This window comes from Dryas octopetala, chromosome 6 (genome assembly GCF_963921425.1).
Source record: "Dryas octopetala chromosome 6, drDryOcto1.1, whole genome shotgun sequence".
In the NCBI taxonomy this organism is placed as follows: domain Eukaryota; kingdom Viridiplantae; phylum Streptophyta; class Magnoliopsida; order Rosales; family Rosaceae; genus Dryas; species Dryas octopetala.
This window is the reverse complement of record NC_141371.1, coordinates 12,093,769-12,120,799: the sequence shown is the minus strand read 5'-3', so window position 1 is coordinate 12,120,799 and position 27,031 is coordinate 12,093,769. Positions and strand designations below refer to the sequence as shown.

Genomic DNA, 27,031 nt, shown 5'->3' with positions numbered 1-27,031 from the left:
CACGAGGCGTCCAGTTGTCCCAACATTCCCAGGGTGGATGTCTCGTCACTAGCCACATAAGAGAATTTAAGTCTCATAATTTATACACAAACAAATAATGCCTCAAAAAAGCTGTCAAACACGATCAAATTAATGGAGGGCAAAAATTGAAAAACGAAGCTAATATTAATATTTAATGTTACAATTTAATGTGAAAAATGATCCGAACTTGGAGAGTGTATGTTATAAGAAGTATATTTTTTTTTTTTTTTGGGTCAGATGTAAGAAGTGTAATTAACTTTATTAGTTTATATAAAAAGTTGAATAAGAATTGACACTGTATAATCGCTTTGCTAATTAACAAAGTATATGGCATCTCTCTCTGCATAGATCTTTGATAGCTTCACCTAGCAAAATATACGGTGATTTCATAAAATTAAAAAGAAATAGTGATAACCTTCTCTCAATCTCTCCCACATGCAAATGAAAAGTTAATGGAGCAATTAAAACAGTAAAAAGACCAAGTGGAGATGACCAATAAAAAGCCCTCAAAAATGGACCTAATGGAGTCCACCATTCTGTTTGCCTTGATCTATGCCTAAAAGTAACTAAAATTCAACGCAAAATCATCAAAAAGAGCAAGTAAAAGACCAGAGAGAGAGAGAGAGCAAGAACCATTATATATGAATGGTGTCCACTCTACCATTATGTTATGTTTGGCATAAGTCAATGACCATATATAATATATAAGCTGTAGCTCAGATTTGAAGCCAATTTCACATGCAATGATGATGATGCACAACTTTCCCTCTGCAACAAATCCCACAAAATCACTCGCTTGCTTTCAACCGCTTAAAGGCTTTCTGAGCACTGACCAGAAAAAAAAAAAAAGGTTTCTGATGCATGCTGGAAAATCACTAATCCAAAAATGATTTGCATATTTCGATCTGCACACGTTCTCTAACAAATTGGACCAATAATATTAATTTTAGTACTTTTCCATAAACCCTAGACACAAGGATTTACAACATATAGTGAACAAATTAAGCACTCACATACTTCTACGAACTCAAGAAAGAAAAACTGAAAAAGAAAAGGCACATTTGCAAACCCAACTACCCTAAAGGCTATTTGGGCCTAAAATCCTGAATTGGGCCACGACTGAATCTTTTGGGTTCACAGGTAAAGGAGATCATAGAGGAGTCAAAGAAGCCCAAGTAAGCCCACGCTCCAAAGACGACTTCGGTTGAGAAACAAAGGCAAATGAGGAAACAAAAGCAGATGACTTCGGTTGATGACTAGCCGAAGGAATATGATACAAGTTGTCACGATAAGATCAAAAAGAACAGCCGGCAATGGATTGGCATGAATGACCTAATAGGGCTAACGTCAAACAGGGGCAAAATAGTAAAGTTGCATCTCATTTGTTGGCCTATATAAAGCAAATTTATAGTACATGAAAGGGATCCAGACTTTTCACCCATACAAAATATACCCTGAATTCACAAATCACTATCCTTTTTGCAGCTGCCATTGCAAATTTTGTACCCTATCCTTGTGAAATACCTTGTGTTGTTTCTTGTTTTCAGTTCTGCCAGAGGTTAAAATTTACTTTTGGTATCGATTTTTATCTCAGTTTGTTTGGTTTCAATCATAATGTTTATGAAAATGAATTATTATTTAAGTTGTTTCGAGATCTATTCTTCATTGATTATCTAAGTTAAGATTTACGCTTATTAATATGAAAAGCTTTTATGGCCATGGTTTATGTGATCGATAATAGCATTTATACTCGTTTTTAGCCAGTACAAGTCCTAGTAAGATCTAGGCAGAAGAAGAATTTTTATTGAGTTATTGGTTTCTACTCAATTGACACAATTGTTGTTTGAGAAGTTAATTCTTGGGCCATCAAATACTATAAAATTCTGGTATTGGACCATTAGAGGCCCAAACCGATGGAACGCCCGCAAAGCCTAGACTAAAAAGGTCCAAACATTATAGCATAAAGACCAGCCCATAATGCGCCGAAGGTTTTGAGCTATAACAAAGGCTTAATTGTGCAAGTGCTCCACAATATATATGACCTTATATAGATTGCATAGTGATTTTGGTCCTTTAGCTTTAAATATTCGTATATACGTACATGGTTACTCAATAAGTCCATTTTTGCTCACCACCCTTAAAGGTGGTGAAGTATTACCTTTCAATAAAAATTTGATAAGTGACATTTTCTAAAAATTTAATGAAGAAAAAGAAAATAACTTTGTCATTAACTTTCACTTTTATCCTTAAAAAAATCACTTGTTAAGTTTTTATTGAAAGGTAATGCTTTACCACCTTTAAGGGTGGTGAGCATAAATAAATTCATTACTAAATTATTAACTTATACGTAAATACATTAATTATTAATATACCTACAAATATGTACACATAATTTAATTTTGGGGTAGGTCTAGGGTTTATAACAAAGAGGGTCAGAGCAGGCAGCTACAGTCCAGCCTCCAGGTTGAGGTTTCGATGTACGAAGAGGAACAGAGTTACACAAGTAGCAGCTCAGCTGTGAGCCTGTGACCATGACCAAGCCCCAACTCCCAAGGCTTCATTATTAACACGTGTGTTTGGTTTCATGGAAACTTCCATTAATTAAGACTTGAGATTATTAATAGATCTACCGTCAAAACAGTACCACTCAGTGGGACCCTTCATTCAATACCATGATCTCCTACGATCCCACCCGTTCGATCTTCTTGTCCTCTTTGGTCCCTCAATCATACACCAATGTATCATGCATGCACGCTCTTGTTTAATGTTTATGTCTTGCCGCGCAAATCTCTCTATTCTATTTCTACGCCTCTTCTTCTACTCTTTATTTTTCAACCATATAAATAATAGAGTGAATTAATCTTTTCTTGAGATTCACTACAATTATATGAATCTCTTTTACATATGGTTCCTTTTTTTAATCTATTAATTAATAAGCGTGGATAAAAAAATAAAAAAATAAATAAAAATGTTAATAAATAACTAAGTTCGGTTTACTATATGTGAAGCATTCAAACATTGTCTTTAAGTGTTCAAAAAGCCTCGATGTTAAAGTTCGAATGCTTAGCTTGTACTTTATTAGTTACAATCCTCAATTATGTCTACTGTTACATAAATAAAAATAGGCATTTGCATGATTTGCATGTTACTTGTAAAGTTGAAAATACACGATTACAAGAAAGTTATATACACAAGTCAAAAGAAAAAAAAAAGGTTTATCAATACATAACTTCAATAATATGAAGTTGAGTTTGTGGTTGAAAGGGGATGGTGTTCAAACTCCCGAAATGCAATCTACACAGCTGGCCCTCCCTTTTTTGATTGGACTGATTCGGGGAAGTTTTTTGTCCAAAATACTATATATTGTTGTTTCTTTTTTTTTATCTATTAATTAATAAGGACAAATAAAAAAATAGGTGAATAAATAAACAAAAGCCCTAAAAAAATAATTAAATTCGGTTCATTTTGTGTCACGCATTCAAACATTGTTCTTAAGCGTTCGAAAGCGTGACCCTAGGGTTTGAACACTTAGCTTGTACTGTTTGTTAATGACCAAGATCCTCTATCTATTTGCCTACTCATTTTCTTACTATGTTTTTAATTTTGGCCATCAACCCTCCCACTTATTCTTTTTTCTTTCTTTCTCTATTCCTTTTTTGATGACCAAGATTAAAATATGATAGGAAAATGAGTAAATAAATGAGTAGAAGATCATCGTCCGTTTGTCAAATATTACAATCCTCAATTATGTTTACAATTACATAAATAAAAAATAATCATTTGCATGATTTGTTTGCATGTTACTTGTAGAAATGTTAATACTCAATTACAAATAAGTAATATACACAAGTCCAATAAAAAAAAAAAACTTGATATACATAACTTTAATATGGAGTTGACTTTTTTGTGCTTCTAATTTTGCTCATTGTAGTCAAGGCCGACCGTGGGCATAGCCTAGTGAGGCTAGCACCTCAGGCCTCAAAAGTGTTCGGAATTCTCAAATTTTATGGTCCTTATGGCCCTATATATATTATGTTAGACTTAGAGCATGTGAAAATCTTTACAAAACTCCGATCTAAAAATAAGAATAATCTATATCCACATATATCTAATTAACTTAACTAAATAAAAAAAAATAAAAGCTCAAAACTCAAATACACATTCGCTGAAAAATTGAATGGTTTAACTATATTCATTCAAAAAAATATGGTAAAAAGTTTAGTTAGAATTTTTGCAGTTAAAACTGTGAGGTGATTAATATTTAAGTGATGCGGGCTTTGATGTAGATATAAAATTTTGTTTGCTATATGTTATGTTACAATTTTGATTTTTGGGTTCTTACAATCGAAAAATTATTATATGTAATTGTAATACTACGTGATATAATGACATAGTGTTACTAATATATTTAAATTATAATATCTGTACAATTTTAAGGGTTTAAAGTTTTATAAATTAATAATTATATACGTATTATAATTTAAGTAAATTAGTAATATTACGTTATTATGTCATGTTACAATCATACATAATAATTTTTCCTTATAACGAGTTTTGTGAGTTCTTATTACAAAATAAAAAAATCAAGTTAATGTATATGAAAGTTGGTGAATCCTAAAATTTTAGTGTCCGTTCTAATTTAAATTTAAGATGTGTATATGTACTATGTATTGTATTGTTATTTTATTTCTCTAGAAAAAATATTTCTTAATTTAAAACAAAATTGGACCCCACGTACAAGTGTCATCTTCTTAACACCGGACGCATTTCTAGCCCATTCAGTAGAGTATGAAATCCAACTAATTACCATGTCGGTAGCAGCCTTTCACTAATAATTAGTATGGTTCGGACTTCGGAGAGAACCCTAACATTTTTTCTTACACGAACATGAATAAAAGTAGCAATGCTACTAACTTTTTTCTACCAAATAATTGAAAAATCCTGAAGGGAAAACGATAAGAAATTGAGGTACATGATTTTTTTTTTTTTATTATTAATTACAGGAGAGGGGGAGGAAACCGGGTGTGTATGGGGGGAGTTTTTATGACTAGACCAACCCCAATATGACATATTGAGGGACATGATTTACCAACAAAATATTTAATAGTTAAGCATGGAAAAAGGAGGAGTCTAAATATTTAGACTTTATAATAGTTATGATTTGCAAACGTAATTAAAAAAAGGTCTAAATACCTCAAGGTTGTTAATTTTGTATCTTTACTATTATCAAGTCAGAAAGAAGGGTTTAATGTTACAAGCTTCATAAAATATAAAATTGTCAAAAATATCATTTATTCAACAAAATATTCACATTAAAAAATAAAAAAGATAGCTCACTACCTTAATGAAAAGTTATAAAACAATGAGAATAAAATTAAAACAAAAAAAAAAAACACAGTAAAAATTTCAATTGACATGTACGGAGAGCGTGCTAAGAAGCTAGTAATCCCTTCAGATTTGAGATATAGTTGCATAACCAGTGGCCAAAAAAAAAAAAAAAAGAGATAGTTGCATAACCTCCTTCGTTAGCAGTAAAACATTTGGTTTGTTTTAAACAAAACTAACTTTCCCCATTTTTAAAAGAAAAATAAATCAGATAAAACAAACAAAAAAAACTACAACTAAAAAATAACAAAGACAACTAGAAGTTCCCAACACTTGAATTAAGATGCCCTAGCAAAAAACACTTAAATTAAGATGAATTAAGTCTATGTTTGTAAAGAAAAAACAAACACCCATAATACTGGTATTTTTACAGTACGCAAGGAAGATGAATTTTCCTTTGAAAGTACAATGCACCATGGCAATTAGAGAGGCCAAGTTTAGATCACATGTGGTGAGGACAGTAAATGTGACCAAATTGAGCACATAGAGGGACTCTCAGCACACGTAGACAGCCTAAGCCTGCTAAGCAAGAAAAGGAAAGCGCAAAACACAGAGAGATACAAATAGAGAGAGAGAGAGAGAGAGAGAGAGAGAGAGAGAGAGAGAGAGAGAGAGAGAGAGGCAGAACACAACACATAGCCAAAAGGGATATGATATGGGGGGCTTCACAGCAAAGGCCAACAAGAGCAGCAGTGAGACTTGGGGCATGGGGTTTCTTCTAGTCTTCTTCCCTGAAGATGATAACAGTAACACTACCACCGCCATTGTTGACAAAAGCAACAAGCTCTTCTCTTCACCATCATCATCCCCATCTTCTTCTTCTTCACCATCTTCATCAAAAACGTGCACTCTCTCCACCACCAGAAGCAGCTTTAGAAGAAGCAATTCCAATAATATCCTTCTGTCCAAAGCCCAATCCACCATCTCCATTTGTGCCCTTTTGGTCTTCATCACCCTCCTCCTCTTCACTCTCTCCACCTTTGAACCCACCACCAGAACCCACCCAACCACCACCACTTCTAGAAGATTCCTCACCCAAAAAGCTCCACAATCAAACACAAATTACACACTCATTTCCAATTCCAATTCCAACTCAAATCCCAACAACCACAGCTTGCTTCTCTCTGCTTCTTCTTGGTTCGCCAAAATGTGGAAGCAGAAACATAACCCACAAAAGACTAGTGATCATCTTCTTCATTCTCATCACCCATTTGCTCTGCAAAAAATGGGCACTCTGTACAGGCGAGGCACACAAGCCATGGCCGATCTCGTAGTGGGTCATGTCCAAGAGGATGTCACCGAATCCGAGCTTCGCTTATTTCTGAGGCTCTTGCACAGGTCTGGCCTCACAGCCAGAGCTGACATCGTCTTCATCTTTGCCTCTTCTTCATCATCGAGATATGGGTCGGTAATTCGGGAAGAGAATGACTCGTTCTTGAAACTCGTTCAGAATTACAGGGAATTGAAACGGACGAGTCGAGTTCGACCCGGTTTTGGTTTCGATGCGACTCAGTTCGTGAAGAAGGTGAGCCAGAAGGAAATGGAGGAGCCATTGTGGGGGAAGAGGAGTAGTCCTCGCAATAGCAATTCCAGTAATTTTAATGGCGGAGAAGGTGAGTCCGAGTTGACTCAGCTGAGTTACGGCTCGGTGGTGGGGTTCGAGGTGGCCGAGCTTGACCCGGAGAACTCGCTCGCTGGGTTCGTAGACCACGTGGTTCCAATGAGTCTACGAAGGTGGGCTTCGTACCCGATGCTTCTCGGACGAGTTCGACGAAACTTCAAGCACATTATGTTGGTCGACATAAAAAACTCAGTGGTACTCGGTGACCCACTCGGCCAAGTCAGACACCGGAGTCCCGAGTCAGTCCTTTTGTTCCCAACCCCTCTTGGTAAGCATGCCAAGAAAAACTCGGACTCAACTCAGTCCCATTCCCCAGTTAACTCCGCCGTTATCACAGGCGGGGCTCGGGGAATCCGGCGGCTATCGAACGCCATGTTAACGGCAATCGTTCGGGCCACAATGCAGCGCAAGAAGAAGAACTCGGTAATCGAGTCGGGGATTTTGAGTCAACTCGTCGCCAACCAGTTCATTTCGAAGAACATTAATTTGGCCACGTCCACCGAGTCAATCCCGGACCCGAGTTCACTCGGCGCGGCAGCTGGGTTATCAGAACACGCTGTAATACAACGTGGTAATAGCAATCATGATTTTAATTCTATTATTATGATGCAAATTTGTTCATTAGAAATAGATTCTTCTGTTTATAGGGATTGTGTTAGGCTGTTAGCAAGCAATAAAATATGAGGGAAAGAATAGAAAAGTTTAATAGATATTGTCAAAAAGAAATTTTTGTTATTTCTTTTGTTAGTTTATTCCCTCCATGACTCCCAAGTTTTGTTGTTACATGTTTATAATATCAATTTCAGCAATAAATTAATTTTATTTTTTTGTGTATATTTTGTATGTGGTTTGATGTTTGTGGTCACAGACTGAGTAGTGGCAGCAATTTTGGTAGGTACTAGACACTAGACAAATCAAGCAAATACAATGAAATAGTAATTGGGGTTTATCATAGTCAATTAAGCTCTATAAGGTAATTTGTCAAAAAAAAAGAAAAAAAAAAAGAAGCTCTATATGGTAAAACTCAATTTTTTGTTAAACAGTGTTCTAAATTTATTTCATTAAATGTTTATATGATAGAACAATCCTTAATTAAAGGCAGATTCTATTGCTAAATAATAGACTGAGAGGGAGAATATTGTGCGGTATTATTAAATTGTGTAAATGTGTAATGTCAGAATCATGGGGTTTTGGCACCTACGCTTAGGGGTGGGCACGGTGCGGTCCGGCCCAGTTCTCCCCCTACACCGGCACTGCACTGTAGAGGGCAATACGGTGCGGTGCGGTGCGGTGCCGGTGTGGGAGAATTGTTGCAGCAGAACTGGACCAAACCAAACTGTAACAGTTCCGGTCCGGTCCAGTGCACTGTTTCTGTTTTGGGCCTTACTGTTTTGGGCTTTTTAGTCTGAGCCCAATTAAAAATTTGGGCCAAAAAATAATCAACCATACTACTATACCATCCTGTCATGTTCTCACTTCTCATTTCATAACAAATTAACATGCACTCATAAGCTTTTCACTGCACCACAGTTCAAGAAACGACAGAAAATTAAAATCCAAGAGAAAACAAAGCCACAAGCTAGCAAATCAAATTGGTAACCAGAAACTAGACCATGAATAGCAGCTAAGGGCCTGCCAGACATATTATGGTCTACAATCAAACATACCCTGTAATTTGACACAATAAAACACAGCACAACACAATAAAACACAAATTTGCTTATACAGTATACAGATATGTAAAGAGGATTCACAATATGGATCAAAACAACCCATTAATCAATAATTACAAAATTTCATATCCCCCAGCCAGCAAACACCATAAATCACTCATTGTCTTCAAATAAACCTTGCTAGCAGCCATCAAATACTTCATAAAACCCCTGCCAGCAGCCATCAAATACACCACAAGACCCTTGCAAGGAAGAACCACAAAATTGCACATAAATTACAGAATAACCCTAATGTAAACCCTAACCCGAAATCAAACCCCAAATTAACTATAAACCCTAATTTAAAATCAAAATTGCAAGGAAGAACCACAAATTTGCACAAAAATTATAGAATAACCCTAATGTAAACCCTAACCTGAAATCAAACCCCACATTAAGTCATTAACTATAAACCCTAATTTAAAATCGAAATTGCAAGGAAGAACACAAAAATTGCACAAAAATTACAGAATAACCTTAATAGAAACACAAACCCGAAATCAAACCCCAAATTGCAAAAAGATGACAAAATGAGAGAGTGAGAGATGAGAGACAGAGATGATAAACTGACAGAGAGAGACGCGAGATGAGAGATGAGAGTGAGAGAGATGGTTACCTGAGACGACGCCGACGAGATGTACCGAAACGGCTTTTGATTCGCTGCGACGACGCCGACGCCGACGAGATCAGAGACTTGAGTGGTTGAGTCAGCTGACTGTGATTCGCGAGTGAGAGTGAGAGATGAGAGACAGAGATGACTAGATGAGATCATGAGAGATGCGAGATGAGAGATGGTTACCTGAGATGAGTGTGAGAGCTGAGAGTGAGAGACAGAGCAGAGACTTGGCTGGCTAGCTGCGTGAGAGAGTCAGAGAGGCAGAGACTTGGCTGGGTGAGTGAGATTGGATGCGTGAGAGTGTGAGACAGAAATCAATTGGGGCTTTAGGGTTGGGGATCGGGGTAATTTGTAATTGGGTAGGGTAATTGCCAAAAATGGCCAAATGGGTAAATTGGTAATTGACTAATCTAATTAGTAATTAGGGTTTGACTTTTTGAGGGTTTCAAATTTTCAATTGGGGTTTCATATGATTTTGGGGTTTCATTTAATTTTAGTGTTTTAATTGGGGTTTAGAGTATAGGGTATTTAGGGTATATGATATAGTCTTATAATAAACTTATAAACATATACATACAAAAATTATAAGTTAGGATATACTATAATATTATAAACTATATATTATATGGGTACTATCAAATATATAATTAGTGTTTCAAATTTTCAATTAGGGTTTAAATTGGTAATTTGTAATTGACTAATCTAATTGGGGTTTGAGGGTTTCAATTGGGGTTTAGAGTATAGGGTATTTAGGGTATAGTCTTGTAGTAAACATATACATAAAAAAATTATAATTAGGATATACTATAGTATTATAAATTATATACTATATAATACTATCAAATATATAATTAGTGTTTCAAATGGGGTTTAAATTGGTAATTTGTAATTGACTAATCTAATTAGGATTTGAGGGTTTCAATTGGGGTTTAAATTGGTAATTTGAAATTGACTAATCTAATTGGGGTTTGAGGGTTTCAATTGGGGTTTAAATTGGTAATTTGTAATTGACTAATCTAATTGGGGTTTTAGGGTTTCAATTGGGGTTTAAATTGGTAATTTGTAATTGACTAATCTAATTGGGGTTTGAGGGTTTCAATTGGGGTTTAAATTGGTAATTTGTAATTGACTAATCTAATTGGGGTTTGAGGGTTTCAATTGGGGTTTAAATTGGTAATTTGTAATTAACTAATCTAATTGGGGTTTGAGGGTTTCAATTGGGGTTTAGAGTATAGGGGCCATAGGCCATTTAGGGTATAGGGTATAGTCTTATAGTAAACAATAATATATATAAAAAAATTATAAGTTAGGATATACTATAGTATTATAAACTATATACTATATAGTACTATATATATATAATATACTATATAGGCCATATAGGGATATATATAAAATATATTTTAGGGTCTAAAATATAACTAGGTTAATATTAATTGTATTATCTAAAATATATATAAATGTGTGTATAAAAATATAAAATGGTATAAATATATATATGTTTATACACATACGGTCCGGTCCGGTCCCGCCCGGCTTCAAGGAAAGCAAAACGGAACCGGAACCGGAACCGTATAGGACCGGTCCGGTCCAATTCGGTCCAATCTTTGACCGGTTTTGGTCAACACGGTTTTTACGGTTTTTTAACCCCCGGTTTGGTTCGGTGTGTCCGGTTCACGGTTTAAATGCCCACCCCTACCTACGCTGCTAAGCTCTAGCTAATTCCTCGTCTCAATAAGCAACCCTTTGTTTAGTGATGGAATGATTAACGTAAGGAAAGGCCAATTAAGAATGGACATTAGTGGAGAAGTGGGGCCCACGATCCCCATTACTATAATGTGTAACAAAGCCTCCACAATTCATTCCTTGCCGAGCTGGGCACATGACTATATCACCCCAAACAAACAGATCTGAGAGACCCTAAAATGGTGAAAGCAATGAAAGCAAAAGCCAAAACCCAAAAGATTTGAATTTCTAGAGAGAGAAAGTCTAGGGAGAGAGAGAGAGAGTGCATGGAAATTGAGTACTAGAAAATAGGCATGGAAATGGTTTGTGTGTGTGTGTTTTGTGTTCATGGGAGGAATGTGAGGTAACTACGCGTGAGTATATAGGGAGCTGTGAAGTGCATTCATGAGGCCATGTGCTTGTCATCTCTGTTCTCCGCGTTTTCTTAATTTTTTATTTTTTATTTTTATTTTCTTTTACTCTGCTTTTGATTTTTGAAGCAATGCATTGCGCCAAAGCCCCAAAAAAAACGTGTACTCGGCGCGCCTTTAATGAGTTACTTTCACTTTGCCAGCCTAAACAAACAGACCATTGATCCTTATTTATTTCCTCTCCGCCATCAACTTAATAGCCAACATTGTTCATTTGTTCACAGTATGGGTTAGGTATCAAAAGTAGTTGACATTCATTTAGGCTTCTCATATGTTTTTACTCTTACAAAATGTTTTAGATCCAACTATTTAATTTGTTAATTTTTTTTTTCTTTCTCTTGTTTGGTAATTTCATGTCAGTATTAGGTGAAATTTAATTAGGATTTTCATGTGTTTTTATTGTAAAATTTTGTAGAATTTACATGGTTTTCTGAATTTTTTTTTTTTTCAGTTTTAAAGAGACCCAAAATAGGACTCATCTCATGCAAGGAATTAATAAAAATAAGTCTTAGATTTTTTATGTTGGAGAGAACTAGAGAAGGAATTTGAAAATGGAACCTCGCCAACACTGTGAAGTGATATACCACTTAAATAATATAGGATTGATAAAAAATAAGTAATGTTAGAAATATAAAAAACAAATCCCATAATTTCTTTTATTCCAAATGTTATAATAACATTTTATTTCTTTATATCTAGGTCTATTTTGACCTACATTTATTTTTACAAATAAAATAGAGTCATATTTCAAAAAAAACAAAATGTCATGTTACTTGCCAGTTGCCACATTGGTTAGAAAATATTTTGATGACTCTTATATTGTTGATTTTTCTTTTTTAAACCTCAACTCAAGCGTCATGACTCATGACTCATGACTCATGAGTGAGGTGGGGTGAGGTGAATGGTACATCTCAAGTTCTATTTAATTTACCTTGTAATTAAAAAAAAAGATATACCCTTTTAATTTTTTAAAGAATTAATTAATGAGATTGTAAGAAAAGTGTATGGGTAATTGGGTATACGTATATATCATATATGTTACTCCCATGCTGATCTTTTTTACACATTTCAAAGGCTGACATATTAAATACTCCTTTGTTTGACTTTTTCTTTTTCCATTGATGCTAGTCCGGTGGGAGTGACATTTTTCAAGGCAACTTAAAGAGACCCCATTGCTAAATGCCAGACAAGAGATTGGCTGGTAATTGATGCTGAAATCTAGTGCTGTAGGTCATGTCCAAACCTTCATTAACACCTTCTACCAAGTACTACCCTTCTTAATTTCTAAACATAATTAATTTAGGAATACCATATCTATGAACTTAAATTAAAAACCCATCTTTAAAAGTAAGTGAATTTGTTATCACCTTATCATCTGGATCAGAGATATCAAATTATCAATTAATTATTAATTTAGGAGAAAAATTTACTTATAATAGAGATATGAGCTAATTTGACATCTCAATAAATATATTATGTCTTAAAATTAAAAAAAATATTATGTAATTAAATATAAAAATATATGTGTCATCATATTATTGAATTGTGATATCAAATTAGTCTTATCTTTGTTACATTACGGAGAAGCTTCTCTCTCGATTTAGATTGCAAATTCTGCAACATTAACTCTTACTTCCTAACTGGTCACTGGTCAGGAAGAGCTTTCTCATAAATGATCAGTGTGGTGTGACTGGTGTCCATTACGATTACTACATGAATAAATATTATCAATGACATGCGTTATTCTATTTTTAATATAATAGGTTTCACCTTTTCACCTTTTCACCTTTTCACCATTTCATATCAATACACATTATACACCATAGAGAAAAACATGGTCTTTTGTTTTTTTTGGCCTGAATATATCTGGTCTTAAGTAAACATTTTCCAAATCGAATCTCACCTTTATTAGAGATATAATACCAATATATAAAAAATAAAAAAAAACATTCCATTTAGTATGAAATATTCTCTTAATCGAACATCTAGATGCAAACGTATGTTGATCAATCGACAGTGTAATATTCCTATTATTATTCTTATGCAACCAGTTTTTATCATTTTTTTAATTTATTTCTTGACAATATTGCTTACTTGAGAATGTAGAATTGTCGTTTTGAGTTTTGGATCGAGAATTAAAATTTAGAATATAAACAATGAATGAGTACGTGCTAATCGATTTGTAAGAGAAAATATAATGAATATATATGGGTCGATCACTAGCTAATCCATCCACAACCTCATCTCAATATTAACATCCGGATAAGTGAAAAACTGCATCTAACATTGCTCTAAGATATGTCTTGCCCTTGAGTTTAGGGATCAAAAGTAGCATTAGGTTAAGGAGCTTTTGTTTCTCTTTGAGGATATATAATTAAATTGATTCAATTGGCGGAATGGTGGAGCATGGTAATTAGTCATTTATAATGTTTTCTGTAATTTTTAAAATAGATCGATTAAATAAGGTACATGACATGGATAGTTACAATTGAAGAGAGTATAAACAGTAATATAATGGGTGTCAATAGTGCACCCGACACATTTTATTTTATGGTGGGAGCTCATACAAATTAGTCAATAATGTTAGAGTCCAATTATTATTATTATTATTTATTTTTTTTTTTTGTAGAAAGAACAGAGAATAAAACAAGCTACTAGGCAGGGAAACACCTTGATCATATATTTTTGAATATCATTACCATCCATTATGCACGTCAATGAGAAGACTCCAATTAAGAAGACGCATATATAGTAATTAATTAGCAGGATAATGATGGAGGGACAACTACTGATATATGTTTAATTAGATTAACAATTAATTAAGCAGATTATATATGTATAGTTAAAGCAAATTAACTTGAGAATCATACAAAGTTGACCTCATTCCAAAATATATTTAATAAAATGATACCAAACGCTCCCTAAATTGCTTTAGAATCGAAAAATGGCACAAGTATCAATCTAGAGATGGGATGTATGCATGCATATCATAAAGAAAAAAAAAAGAAAAATTTGTGAGGAATTTTGGTAGGCCATGGATTTGTATATATGGGGAAGTAATGTTGTTGGTGAAGAGGGTGATATCATTGTCCAATTTTTTCCCTTTGCCTTTGCGTTTTGGATGCTCACCGACTAAGTGGCTTGATATATACATCAATACATGGTAAAATCCAAGAAGCTACCGACACCAACAAATATGCAAAATGTGTCATCACTCATATATCACTCATCACATAATAATATGCATGAGACAATTAGCCAGCCTTTCTAATTTTTGTGGTGAGATGCTGCTGGTGGACCCATGAGGATTTCCATTTGTGGCAATTTCATTTGGAATATATCAAAGAGGCCCACCGTACCCTACATTTGCTATGTGCATATATGAAACTTGAAAGAGGCTTGGATGACAAATTGCCTTAGAAGATAGGGATCTCAAGGCCTTTGAGTGGACTGTGTTGAATACCAATATTAGAGAATAGAGAGAACAAGAATTGGGGTTGATACCAAATTTTTGTAAATGTTAATCAAATGGCATCTTGTATGAACACTGCAAAAAGCCAAATGGCTCCACGTACATTCTTTTATGACATTGACTTAGAAGATTTTCGAAAGCTTATCTTTTTTGGCTTTTTCAATACTCCCATGTAACACATTTTCCCTTAAGGTGGATAATTTATAATTATAACTGCACTCCTGTGGTTCTTTGAAAGATTTAATCCTTGGATAGAAGCTGTCTTTAATTTCCTCCATGCATTACATTATTTATGTATGTTTTCTCTTCTTTGGGCACTCATAGTCATAGACTACATTGGTTGCTTTGTGTCATTTACCCCAAACAAGTAAAAGGAGGAAATTAAAAGGAGAGAAAATTATCTAATATTTATTGATGATAAACAGATCGATTTAATTACATGAGGTTTTATATAGAGAAAATGCTAGGGTACGTGAGATGGTTCTATACGTTTTCATTCTCTCGTATTTACTCATCAAAAAATCTTGAATGAATCATTTGTTGGTAGCACTACAAGCCCTTCTCACATTATGAAAGGAGTATACGCTCTGCTCCACTGAAAACTTTGTCTTTATACATACCATTTTTTTAATACAATGAGTGAAACAAAAAATGATTCTTAACACGAGTTATAATTAGGTATTATACATATACCATCCATAAGTCCATGAATGCATGGATAATTGATTAACATTTACAAAAATTTGAAGTGGTTGATACTTTACACAATGGTATGAACTTTTACTCCAAATTTGGGCCAAGATGCCATTGGAATTAGAACAAATTAGGGATGACAATGGTCGATCAATAGGGCGGAACGGGGTTAGGTGATGTGATCCCTATCGGATATACCGGGAGTGTTATTCTCATACTCGCTTTATCGGGGCAGCTGGGGCCCATAAGTCCTCGCAGGGATAGAGAATTGCCATTCTTAGTCCAAATGGTGAAAAAAAGTGAAAAAATAAGTTAGGCTTAAAATAAAGACATCACTTCCAATATAACAAAAAAAAAAAGAGCTAAACTTACATGATAGTTGCATCCATATTTTTGTCAACTAGATTCTATACAAAAACAATAATATTAGAACCACAAACTATTTTTCAAATTTTAGTTACCAACTATGTGGCAGATAATAGGAGAGTTTCCAAAGTATTAGAAATAAAAAAACAAAAAACTCAAATATAAATAATTGAAATACTATCACATGACTCACATAAATAGAGAAAATATTTAATATTAAATTTGGCTGACTTGTGTGCAAATTGATGATGATGTGTGTGTGTGTGTTAGATCCCGGATGGACCAAAAAGGAGCGGGACCAGCTAACACACGAGTACGGGCCACGGCGAATGGTTTAAACTTTAAAGCCGCCTAATTCAATATCGTCTGTTGAGAAAGAAAAAAAAATCAATAATGTCTGCATTAATTTTAATTAATATATTTTTTGAAGACTTTTGCTTATGTGCAGCTAGCACTCCAAAATTTAGTGTTGACTGTGACATTAAACCAAAATTGGCTTCACTCAATCTACTATATGTCACGTTATTGAATTGAATGATGATGCAATTCTTTTTCAAATCTCAAATCAAATCTTGATCGATTTGCATTACTTTGATTTCTTGAATTTGAAATAGGGTTTATTTACTTAACCAAACAAAGACAATGTACTTTGACCAAATTAATTATGAGTCATGACAAATTATGTTCTATTTATGCTCATTGTATTGTGTAAATGGTGTGGACTAATTTGGCATTAACTTGCAACATTGAATTTACTGCTCCATTTGGGTGGGGGCAAAGATACTTGTATAAGTTTATTGAAGTGATTGGTTTTGTCACTTGTTGCATATGGGACGAGTTATGATGGGAATGTTTTATCAACCCATAACAAAGATTTTTATAATTGATATTTGATAGGGCTTATTTACATGAGTTTAGATTTTTTTTTTTTTATGAAATATTTTTATTAGAAAGAATTTTGCTGAATATAATTATCTGTGCGTAAACAACTGTGAATCATTGATTGATCATAACGGTGAAGTTAGAAATTTTGATATGAGTTCCTTCAAATATCTCCAAATTTTGATACATCAAATCGCAAACCCTTTGAGATAAAAAAAAAAAAAAAAAAAACCACATTTTTGCATGGTCGTTATAACCATTTGCCAATAAAGTCATAACCACGCTATTGAATTGAATGATGATGCAATTCTTTCTCGATCTGAAATCAAATATTGATTTGCATTACTTTGAATTTGAAAGAGAGTATACTTCACTATCAAAAACAGAGAAAATATACTTAACCAAACAAAGATGGTTTACTTTGACGAAATTAATCCTTTAAGGGGTGCCTAATTTATGAGTTGTCACAAATTATTTTCTGTTTATGGTGATTGTATTGAGTGAATGGTGTGAACAAATTTGGCATTCGATTAATTGCAACATTGCACATCCTATCCAATAAAAAAAATTGCATGTACCATTGTTAATTACTCCATTTGAGTGAGTAGGGTGAGAAAAATTATTGTATGTGACCGTAACACCACGTAGTATGATAATATGGTGTTACCACTTTATTTAGATTATAACACATGTACGAGTTTAAGGATATTTTCTAAGATTTAGGGTTTTAAAAATTAATAATTGTACACACGCGTATTACTATTACAATTTATGTGTATTGGTAACACCACGTCATAATACTACGTGGTATTACGGTCACACATAATAATTTTTCGTAAATTGGATGACAAAGATAATTATATAAATTTATTGAAGTGATTGGTTTTGTTTTTGTCATTTGTTGCATATTGACTAGTTTTATGATGTGAATGTAAAGATAATTATATAAGTTTATTAAAGTGATTGGTTTTGTTTTTGTCATTTGTTGCATATTGACTAGTTTTATGATGTGAATGTTTTATCAGCCCATATAACAAGGATTTTAACAATTGTTAAGACGTGATTTACACGAGTCTAGATATTTCTTATGAAATCTTTTTATTAGGAGGATTTTATCGGATATAATTGTCTGTGTGTGAACTATTAATTAGTGTTAATTCAAATTTAAAGTGTTGAATGTGTAAATAAAAATTGAGTGGAAGCCAATTACACAAAGAAGATTGGCTAAATTGATAACTTCATTCAAAATGAAAAAAAAAATAAAAAAAAATGAAGAAAAATATAGAAAGAAAGAGACACCCAACCAACTAAACACAACAAATAAAAGCATTTATCCTGGATTTATCCCATAATGCATACTTTTTTTCTTTTGGGGCCAAACACAGTCTCTTCACTTGTGACCTTTAGCTCTTAATGATCATACAGAATCATCAAAGGAAAAAAGAAAAAGAAAAAAAGAAAGAAAGATTATTTGTGTTTATGATGATTATATATATGTGTATCACTATCAATTGTTAATGGAGATTGGGCTACATGGCAAGCATCATATGAGTGCTGTCATTATACATAAGAAGATGAAGCAGTCGTGGTCACTAGCTCGGTGAGGGGCATATATTCCCACGGGTGGCTTATGAGTATAGGCTGTATAGCTGTATAGGTGGGTGCATAAGTGCATTCATGTGAAATTGTAATGTACTTGTGAAGTTGTCACTGTACTCCACCTACAATGCAAATTTATCCCATAAATTTTTGGTTGAGAGTTTTTATCTTGCGTGGTAATCATTTTTTACCAGATATTTAATTCCTTATGGTACCAAATTGTGAATCAAGATTATATATTTAAGTATTATTGAAATTATGTAATATTGAAATATTTTATTAATTTAAATATAATTAATTTGCTATACATTTAAATATTTAAATTACTAAAATTAAGTCTAGACTTACTTTTTTTTTGTTTGAAAAATCTATATGTGCAATCCATTTTTAAGTGAGGACACCCCTACCACTTTTTTTCAAAAAAACAAAAAAGATAAGCGCATTTTTTTTTAAAGTAATTTATTCTAAAGTCCATTTTACAATACTCAATGATAAATAAACTTACTTAAAAAGTCGTAATGATAAATAAATCAACTTTGTACAAATAAAGTTCATGTTATAATTTTTTTTTAACTGGGCAAATTGTCACTGTCGCACAGTGACAATTAGTAATAGTATAAACACGGGTATTTTATGCAATTCAAATAATTACTGTCGCACAGTGGCAATTGCTGAGCGTTGGGTTCATTAAAGTAAACCAGCCTGTCACTGTGTGTTTTGCAAGTGAGCTAGCCAATCATTAACTTTTTGGTTTTGAACTTTTATTTTTTCCTTTTTTGTGTAATTGAGTGTCAAATGCAATCAGAAAATTGAAGTGGATGTGATTGTTTTTCTTTTAAATTTGTATGTATTAATTTCTTGTATTAGTGTATTAATGTTTCACATGCAATATATAAAAGTTTTTTGGTGAAAAAAAGAAAAGACATTTTTGTAACTCTCCTGCTAACATCGAATAACAGTTACACTCTTATTGAGTGGCAGTGGGCTGGGCATGGGTTGAACAAACCTGACCAACTCAATCCAACCCGCGCTTTGGGCAATTCATACAAGAAGATTTGGTAATTTAAGAAAACACAGCCATAATATTTTAAATCCAAATATATATAGTTTGGGCAAACACGAGTTGAGAAATTTGTAACCCGAGAAACTTAAATATTATATATATATATTTTACGTATTAATAATATGCATTTAAAGTTTAAATAATAAGTTGGAAAGTTGAAAATGTGACACTGAGTCTCCAAGTTTCAAGAATTTTTGCATAATAGTAATTCTAATTTACAATTTGAAAATATAACATCTCAAGTGTCAGGTCGGAAAATTTCCCAAATATTGTGAAACTGAAACCCAATGGCCCAAGTTCTTAAAAAATTATAATACTGAATTCATTGCATGAATGAGACATTGACGTGATGAAAAGAGATTCAATTTGTTACATATTAATAATGCACATTATATCGAACAGAAAAGAAAAGAAAAAGGAAAAAAGGGTAAGCAGTAGGCTGTAGCAAAGGACCAGCAATCAATCACTAAACCCCCAAAAAGGTTGTGATCATCTTACAACAATATGATGAGTCAGACAGCTAATAATCATCTTAAAAGTATAGGGCCATTGGCGGTGCTTTGGATAAGTTGTTTGTTAATGTTGTGATTGAGATGATTTTAATGTGGGCTCCCCAAAACTTAGGGTGTGTTTGGTAATACTGTGAAAATAATTAGCTGTGAATTAAAGCTGCTGTGAAGTATAACTAACTGTGAAACAAAGTAGTTTAGTGTTTGGTAAATTGTGTTTTCAAAAGTGCTGTAAAGTAAAAGTAGCTGTGAAGCAAAGCAATACTGTTTGGTAAATTTTCATGTAAAAGTGCTTTGGATGTTTATAATGACTAAAATTGACATGTTATAGTTGAAAATATTTTTTACTCATTTGTTTGGCAAAAAAAAAGTGTTTTTTGCTTGTTTTTCAATTTTTTTTTTACAAATTAATAGTTTTTCATTTTACATGTTAATATGTATGAGGTCTAAGCTGACACATATCTCTCATTTGTTTGATATTTGAAAACATAACTATATAATATTATCTAACAAAAAACTATAACTAACATTCGACATCTTTTTCAACGTAAAATAAGAATTAAAAATATTGGAAATAATAACAAATACATATTAAAACGTCTAAATGGATGCACGAATTAAACTTGTAGCAATGTTATTTCTCAGTTGCTCCATCTCTTGTGCTCCCGAACCCTGGGTAATATGATAATCCTCAATTTGATCTGCCTCCTCACTTACGATGTCATTTGGGTCATCCTCACTTTCATTAAAATGTATATCACGGTTGGCATGCCTTCGTATGTAGTTATGAAGTGCCATAGTTGCAATGACAATTTTAACTTGCTTCGTGAACGAGTAATTGGGCATGTCCCTTAAAATCTTCCACCTTCTTTTTCATACTCCAAAAGTACGCTCAATGACACTCCTAAGGGAAGAGTGCGCGTGGTTAAATATCTCTCTAGAACCTCTTGGTTGGCTACCCCTGCGGAAATCTGGAAGATGATATCGTTCACCCTTATATGGTCCCAAATACCCAATCATTTGTGGATACCCAGCATCCACAAGATAATATTTACCTGTCAAATACATTATATGTTTAATTATACTATAATTTTAAACTATAAAATTGAAAGTTCAACATTATAATATTGAAAGTATAATATTACCATTTGGAGGTTTAGGAAAGTTTAAAGCATCATTTTGTAAAACTGACATGAATACTCTTGTATCATGTGCAGTGCCTTCCCAACCTGCACATGCAAATATGAATTGCATGTCAAAATTACATGCAGCCATTATGTTTTGAGTCGGTATCCCTTTCCTGCCAATGTATGGTACTTGATCTTGAGGAGGTATCGAGGCATGTACATGTACACCATCAATAGCACCAATACAATCCTACAAATGATGCAAAGATAAACTTCTCAATACATGTAACTTAATTAACAATAATTAATTAACAAGAAAAATCATAAATAATTAATTAACAAGAAAAATCATAAATTACTAGATCAAATTATTACCTTAAAATGAGGCATATATCTAGGATCTCTCAATATTTCTTTAGGGGTACCGTTAAACTCATCTTCCAAAAGTTTGATGATATCTATTGCCATAAGACATACACAATCAAGTAAGACACTAAAATATCTACTTACGGTCTCACCGGAATGTTGAAACCGTTCTTGAATTAACCTATTTCCTACCCCATGTCCTAAAGTGTGCAAAAACATTCCCAACATCTCAACAGCACTCATTCTCCTTGAACCTTTCAACCCATAATGAGTTTCCAAATCAGTACACAATTTAGAAAACACATATTTATCCATTCTAAACATATCATGACACCGACGTTCATTCCCATCTAAAAGCTCCCTCAACCAAATATTTCCTGTTTGGGAAGAAACCATACAAGGAACTTTATGAATATATTTTTCATAATAATATTCAATAGTGCGAACACAAAGACATATAGCTTGGTTAAACTCCTCCTCATCTTCCAAAGTGTCCATATTCTAATAAAATAACCTGCAAATTTAAGATTTATTTATCATCAATCCATATTTCCATCATGAACAATAGGAACCAACAACAAAAAAAACAACTAAACATATAATACTAATCAAGTTTCAACCATATACTAATATCCAAATAATAGTCAAACAAATTGTAATAATCCAAGTTCCAAACATATACTAATATCCAAATAAAAATCAAACAAACTGCAATCAACCAAGTTTCAAACAACATAATATAAATAAGTTTCATAATAGACATGCAACTAGTTAGCATATTTTTTCATCATATAATTAAGCCACTGAAGCTTGATGTCTGGATCTTCAATAGTAGTGAACATCTCTCTCCTCTCTTGACTCATAAATAACTCAGTCGCATAGAGCCACAAACTGCTCCCGGCCTCTGCCCCAGGTAAAGATGAGACTACCTTCATCACTTCAGGAATACTACTAGCTTGTGAGGTTGCATGCATTACTGAAGTAGCAGTACTCCTAGTTTCAATTGCATCAACCATTCGATCAATTTGTTGCGACAATTTCGCAGCACCTCCTACTTTTCCCCTTCTTGTAAAAGTTCCTTTGTCTTTCTTCTCTTCAGTTGCTTTTCTTTTTCCCTTCCCTGAAGAACTTTCAGTAACTTGTGTGGTTTCCATTGTGTGAGTAGTATCATATATCGGAGTCACCACTACCTTCGAGTGCAATATCATCACCATTCGATGCTTCTTGATTTTCAGACAGAAGTACACCAGATGAGGGTGCCCAAGCATGCTGGCCAGTGGCCACAGTGTTCATAAACATCCTATCAAGCTTCTGCTCCATATCAGGACTAATGCCATTTTTACGAAATTGTGCATACTTCTTGTTTTTCTGCATAGCAAAGAGATAAAGTCATGATTATATAGCTAAAAGACAATAAAGTCAAAGAAAGCATGAAGTTTGACATAAGATTTCAATTGCGGATGGAGAGTGTTAAAGAATGAAGCATGAAGCATGAAGTCAAAGAATTTATCTAATTCCCAAAGAATTATAATGCAGTTCTGAATTCACGATGAAACACATGTAAGCCACGTGACTTAAGTAGTGCTATGAAGTTGACACAAGACCTGCGATGAGTGTGTCTGTGTTCGTTTGCCATATTTACTCTTCTTGTCACAAGTTATATTAGAATTTGGTCTTGAGCTTTTTAGTCTGTACGATATACTTTTTTAAGTTATTGACTTTGAGATAGCACAACTGAGTTTAACCTCCACAGAAACTTGAATCTGAAAACAACCACCTCTTTTTCCTATGTACTTTGCAGGCAGTAACAAATCTATTAAACAATGAAAGTGTATCTGATATTGACCGCCTATGACTGTCATGTTGTATGCTTTACGCTATGAGAAGTAGAGCCCTATGCAACTGATGCAGTTATTTAACAAACTGTCTTCCAAGTCTGCCAAGTACAAGCCTAGGGTATGTAACCAATATTGTAACCCCTGTTTAGATCCTTTAGCCCTATTGTGTTTTTTCTTTTCCTTCATTATTAATTTTTGTGTTTTTCCTTTTCCTTCATTATTAATATATTTTTTTTTTGGGGGGGGGGGGGGTGTGTGTTACATGTCTGTGTTTAAGTGGCAATCATCCATTCCTAATCCTTGTCACTTGAGGTTTCTTCATATGCTACCTTTATTCAGATAACTAACGATGGAGACTCTGTTTTGTCCTATGTCTATTTCAGTTGTTCTCATCCAATTTTGTTGGAGATTGACCCTTCTTTGGGAGGCTCAATCAAAGCAGTAATTATGCCAAAAGCTGTCATGTACCAATTAGCATAAGTTCCCCATCCGCAAAGAAGTCATGATTAAACATTTTATTGAGTCTAAATGCATCATTATAAGTAATAGTAATCAATCCCAAATCAAAGAAAGCAGTGGTATGTACTGAAGTCAATTGACAAATTCATGATTATATAGCAAAAAGATAATAAATGAAAAATTTACACACCTGAATTTTACTCTGCCACCAATCGTTAGAAGCATCAACAGTACCAAGTTTGGGATTCCACCCCAAACCAGTTTCCTTCCCTTTTAATTCTTTCCAATATTTCCATTGTTCTTTAAGTACATCCCACTTATTTTTCAATTGCGATTTAGATAATTCTTGTCCTGTCTCTTTAGCAAAATTGATCCTCAAACTTTCCCATCCTTCCTTTTCAAAGTGAGTAGTAGGACGGCGTCCTGCCTCGACCTCCTTGATACAAAGGTCACAAAATATAGGTATATTATGCTCATTCCATACAGCCTTAACTCCTGAGTCATTCTTCTTTCCCATCTGTATATAAGTACTTGGTTTGAATAATAGACTCAAATTCTATGTAGGAAAGCTCACAGATCAGACAACAAACACAAACTAGTGTTAAAAGTGATGACCGAATTAACATTCTCCTCTGATGACCAAACTTGTCTCTTTAGACCAAGCATAAGATTGCATTGCCTTTGAGATGACTCAGTTTCCATTTTTCCATAACCAAAAGATAGCCAAAAATAAACCAAACTGATCATGGAAGTGACTCAAGAAAAACTGACTTTTATATCAACTGATCATGTAATTGGTAAGCTCCTCGGGTCTTATAATGGTACAAACTTGTTGAAAGAGAATCTCAGAAATACAGAAAAAGACTTGATGCAAATTCATTGGCATTACCTGAATCTTTTGACAGTTTTACTATCTGCTTATGTGACATACATCTACATCAACTTGATTACTATAATCACCACAACACTGCCCATGCAGCCACTTTCACTAACATACATAAGAGATAATATTCACATAGAGGAGTCTGAAACAAACTAGGAGCAAAAATGGTGTAAAAAGTAAAACATGAATAAGTAAAATCCATTGTCTATGGGGTATCAATTGTCCCAACTCCCAATATAATCTTGTTTAAGAGATGTCACTTGTTCGGTTTGTACCTTGGATCCTTGTTTACATTCCAAAATTAGCATTCTAGTGAAAAACTATAACCTGCTCTCCAAGTATACTTAAAATTTATAACTGAGCAGAAAGGGGTCTGTGTTGGGTTCACTTTCAACTAGAGAAGCTGAACAAGGGAAAAGAAAAGACTATAAAAGTTTTAGTATTTTCTTCTATTTGGTCATATGAAGAATATAAAGGCAAAATAAAGAAAAGAAAATATAGTAAAAAAGGTTGTGATCATCTTACAACAATATGATGAGTCAGACAGCTAATAATCATCTTAAAAGTATAGGGCCATTGGCGGTGCTTTGGATAAGTTGTTTGTTAATGTTGTGATTGAGATGATTTTAATGTGGGCTCCCCAAAACTTAGGGGCCCAGAAGGTTAAGTGGTTGACAAAGCTTAGTTAACAGAATTTGGAGGGCCCTAATTTAAAGATCACTTTAAACCAAGTGATGGTTCTTGTCACAAAAAAATGGGTTATGAAAGGCATAAACCATCTCATGAGTCATGATTGCCTTTCCAACTAATAATCAATTATTTTATACTTTTTCATCAAAAGGCTTCCATCAGGCTCCTTCTGTTGAGGTATACCTCAACTTATTTATGTTGAGGTATGAACTTGTTGGGGTCCACACGAGTCGTTTTGTGTCGATCCGAACCGTTCGCAAGGATCATCTTCATTGATAGATCATCCTTGCAAAAAATTAGCCAAATCGGAAACCATTTGCTTATCTAACTTTGATAAAACAAATGGACGGTTTCATCGAAAATACTTGGTTCGTCCATTTATTTGATCAAAGTTAGATAGGCAAATGATTTCCGATTTGGCTAATTTTTTGCAAGGATGATCTATCTATGGAGATGTAAAAATTGAACGGTTCGGATCGACACAAAACGACTCGTGTGGGCCCTAACAGGGTATACCTCAACATAAATAAGTTGAGGTATACCTCAACAGAAGGAGCCTGTTCAATAGTATATACAAAGTGATGTGATACATTACACGATGGTATAATATTTATTGTAATTTGTAAATAATTGAGGTTTAAAATGGACCAGTTATGAAGGAATAAAATTTACCACAAATATCAATTGTTATACAAAAATTTGAAATTTTTTTGTGGTGACTAGTATTATTCAACTGCGGATGTTAGATGTATTACAATTTTTTGTACTACTTTTGTGTAGAGGTGAGACCCAACCATACGAGTGGGTCTAATTTCTATTCGATATGTGATACAAAATCTGATTTTCTTTTTTCTTTCAACTACTTGCTCTTTCTACCATAGTTGAGAAAGGGTGGAGCTGTTAGTAGGCCTGCCCAACAGCCCATATGCTCACTCAAAGGCCAACCAGCCCCAATTGAGCCCACTTAAAAATCTTATTAGACACTATTGAGCAGCCCATTACTTACTCTAGCCCACCCATGAATAGCCTTGGGCCCTCCCCATTAAGACTACTCCATTTTCATGCCTAAATAGGATTTACATAATCCCAAAAATTAATTGAAAGAGAACAATTTCTTACTTTTTTTCAATAATGCTATGAATCTTAAATTTATATTCCAAATTTGGATCTAAATGATGTGGCAGTGTATGTGTCTGTTTTATTTGTTATAAATAAATGTGTCTGAAGTGGGCAATGATATGAATCTATGATATACTGCTACATGTACTTAGAATCCAATTTGGGATCCCTAACAAGTAACAGCATTCATAAACCAATATATTTTCAGTTGGTAAATTAAACATAAGTAAATGTTTGAATTAGTAATTATTTTATATAATTGTTATAATATGGGTGGATGTTCATTGGTTACTCCACAATCATATTTGGGTTATACACAATAATTTTTCTGTTTGGACGGAAGGCAATGAATATTTCACATTGAACTATCTTTGTAGATGCTTATAACAATTGTAGTGGAATTACCCGTGTTCAGTCAAATATAATAAGTGGTAAAGTACTTTTTATAATCACA

At 33.7% G+C, this 27,031-nt stretch overlaps 2 protein-coding genes and 1 pseudogene across 2 annotated transcripts; 1 reads left to right on the top strand and 2 right to left on the bottom strand.

Moving 5' to 3' along the window:
* The first annotated feature begins 6,011 nt into the window (after window positions 1-6,011).
* LOC147282437 (uncharacterized) lies at window positions 6,012-7,861 on the top strand. Its single transcript, XM_086247848.1, has one exon. The coding sequence runs from the start codon at window positions 6,062-6,064 to the stop codon at window positions 7,709-7,711; it is 1,650 nt and encodes a 549-aa protein (XP_086103974.1). The 5' UTR covers window positions 6,012-6,061; the 3' UTR covers window positions 7,712-7,861.
* A 12,772-nt stretch (window positions 7,862-20,633) lies between these two features.
* On the bottom strand, window positions 20,634-24,130 carry LOC147282436 (uncharacterized). The gene is made up of 4 exons (XM_086248531.1): window positions 24,076-24,130; window positions 21,598-22,102; window positions 21,241-21,472; window positions 20,634-21,150 (listed from the first exon to the last, which is right to left on the bottom strand). Exons 2-4 carry the CDS (start codon window positions 22,084-22,086, stop codon window positions 20,969-20,971), a joined length of 903 nt encoding a protein of 300 aa, XP_086104657.1. The 5' UTR covers window positions 22,087-22,102; window positions 24,076-24,130; the 3' UTR covers window positions 20,634-20,968.
* LOC147282435 (L10-interacting MYB domain-containing protein-like) lies at window positions 22,298-24,416 on the bottom strand (annotated as a pseudogene).
* Window positions 24,417-27,031: the final 2,615 nt, after the last annotated feature.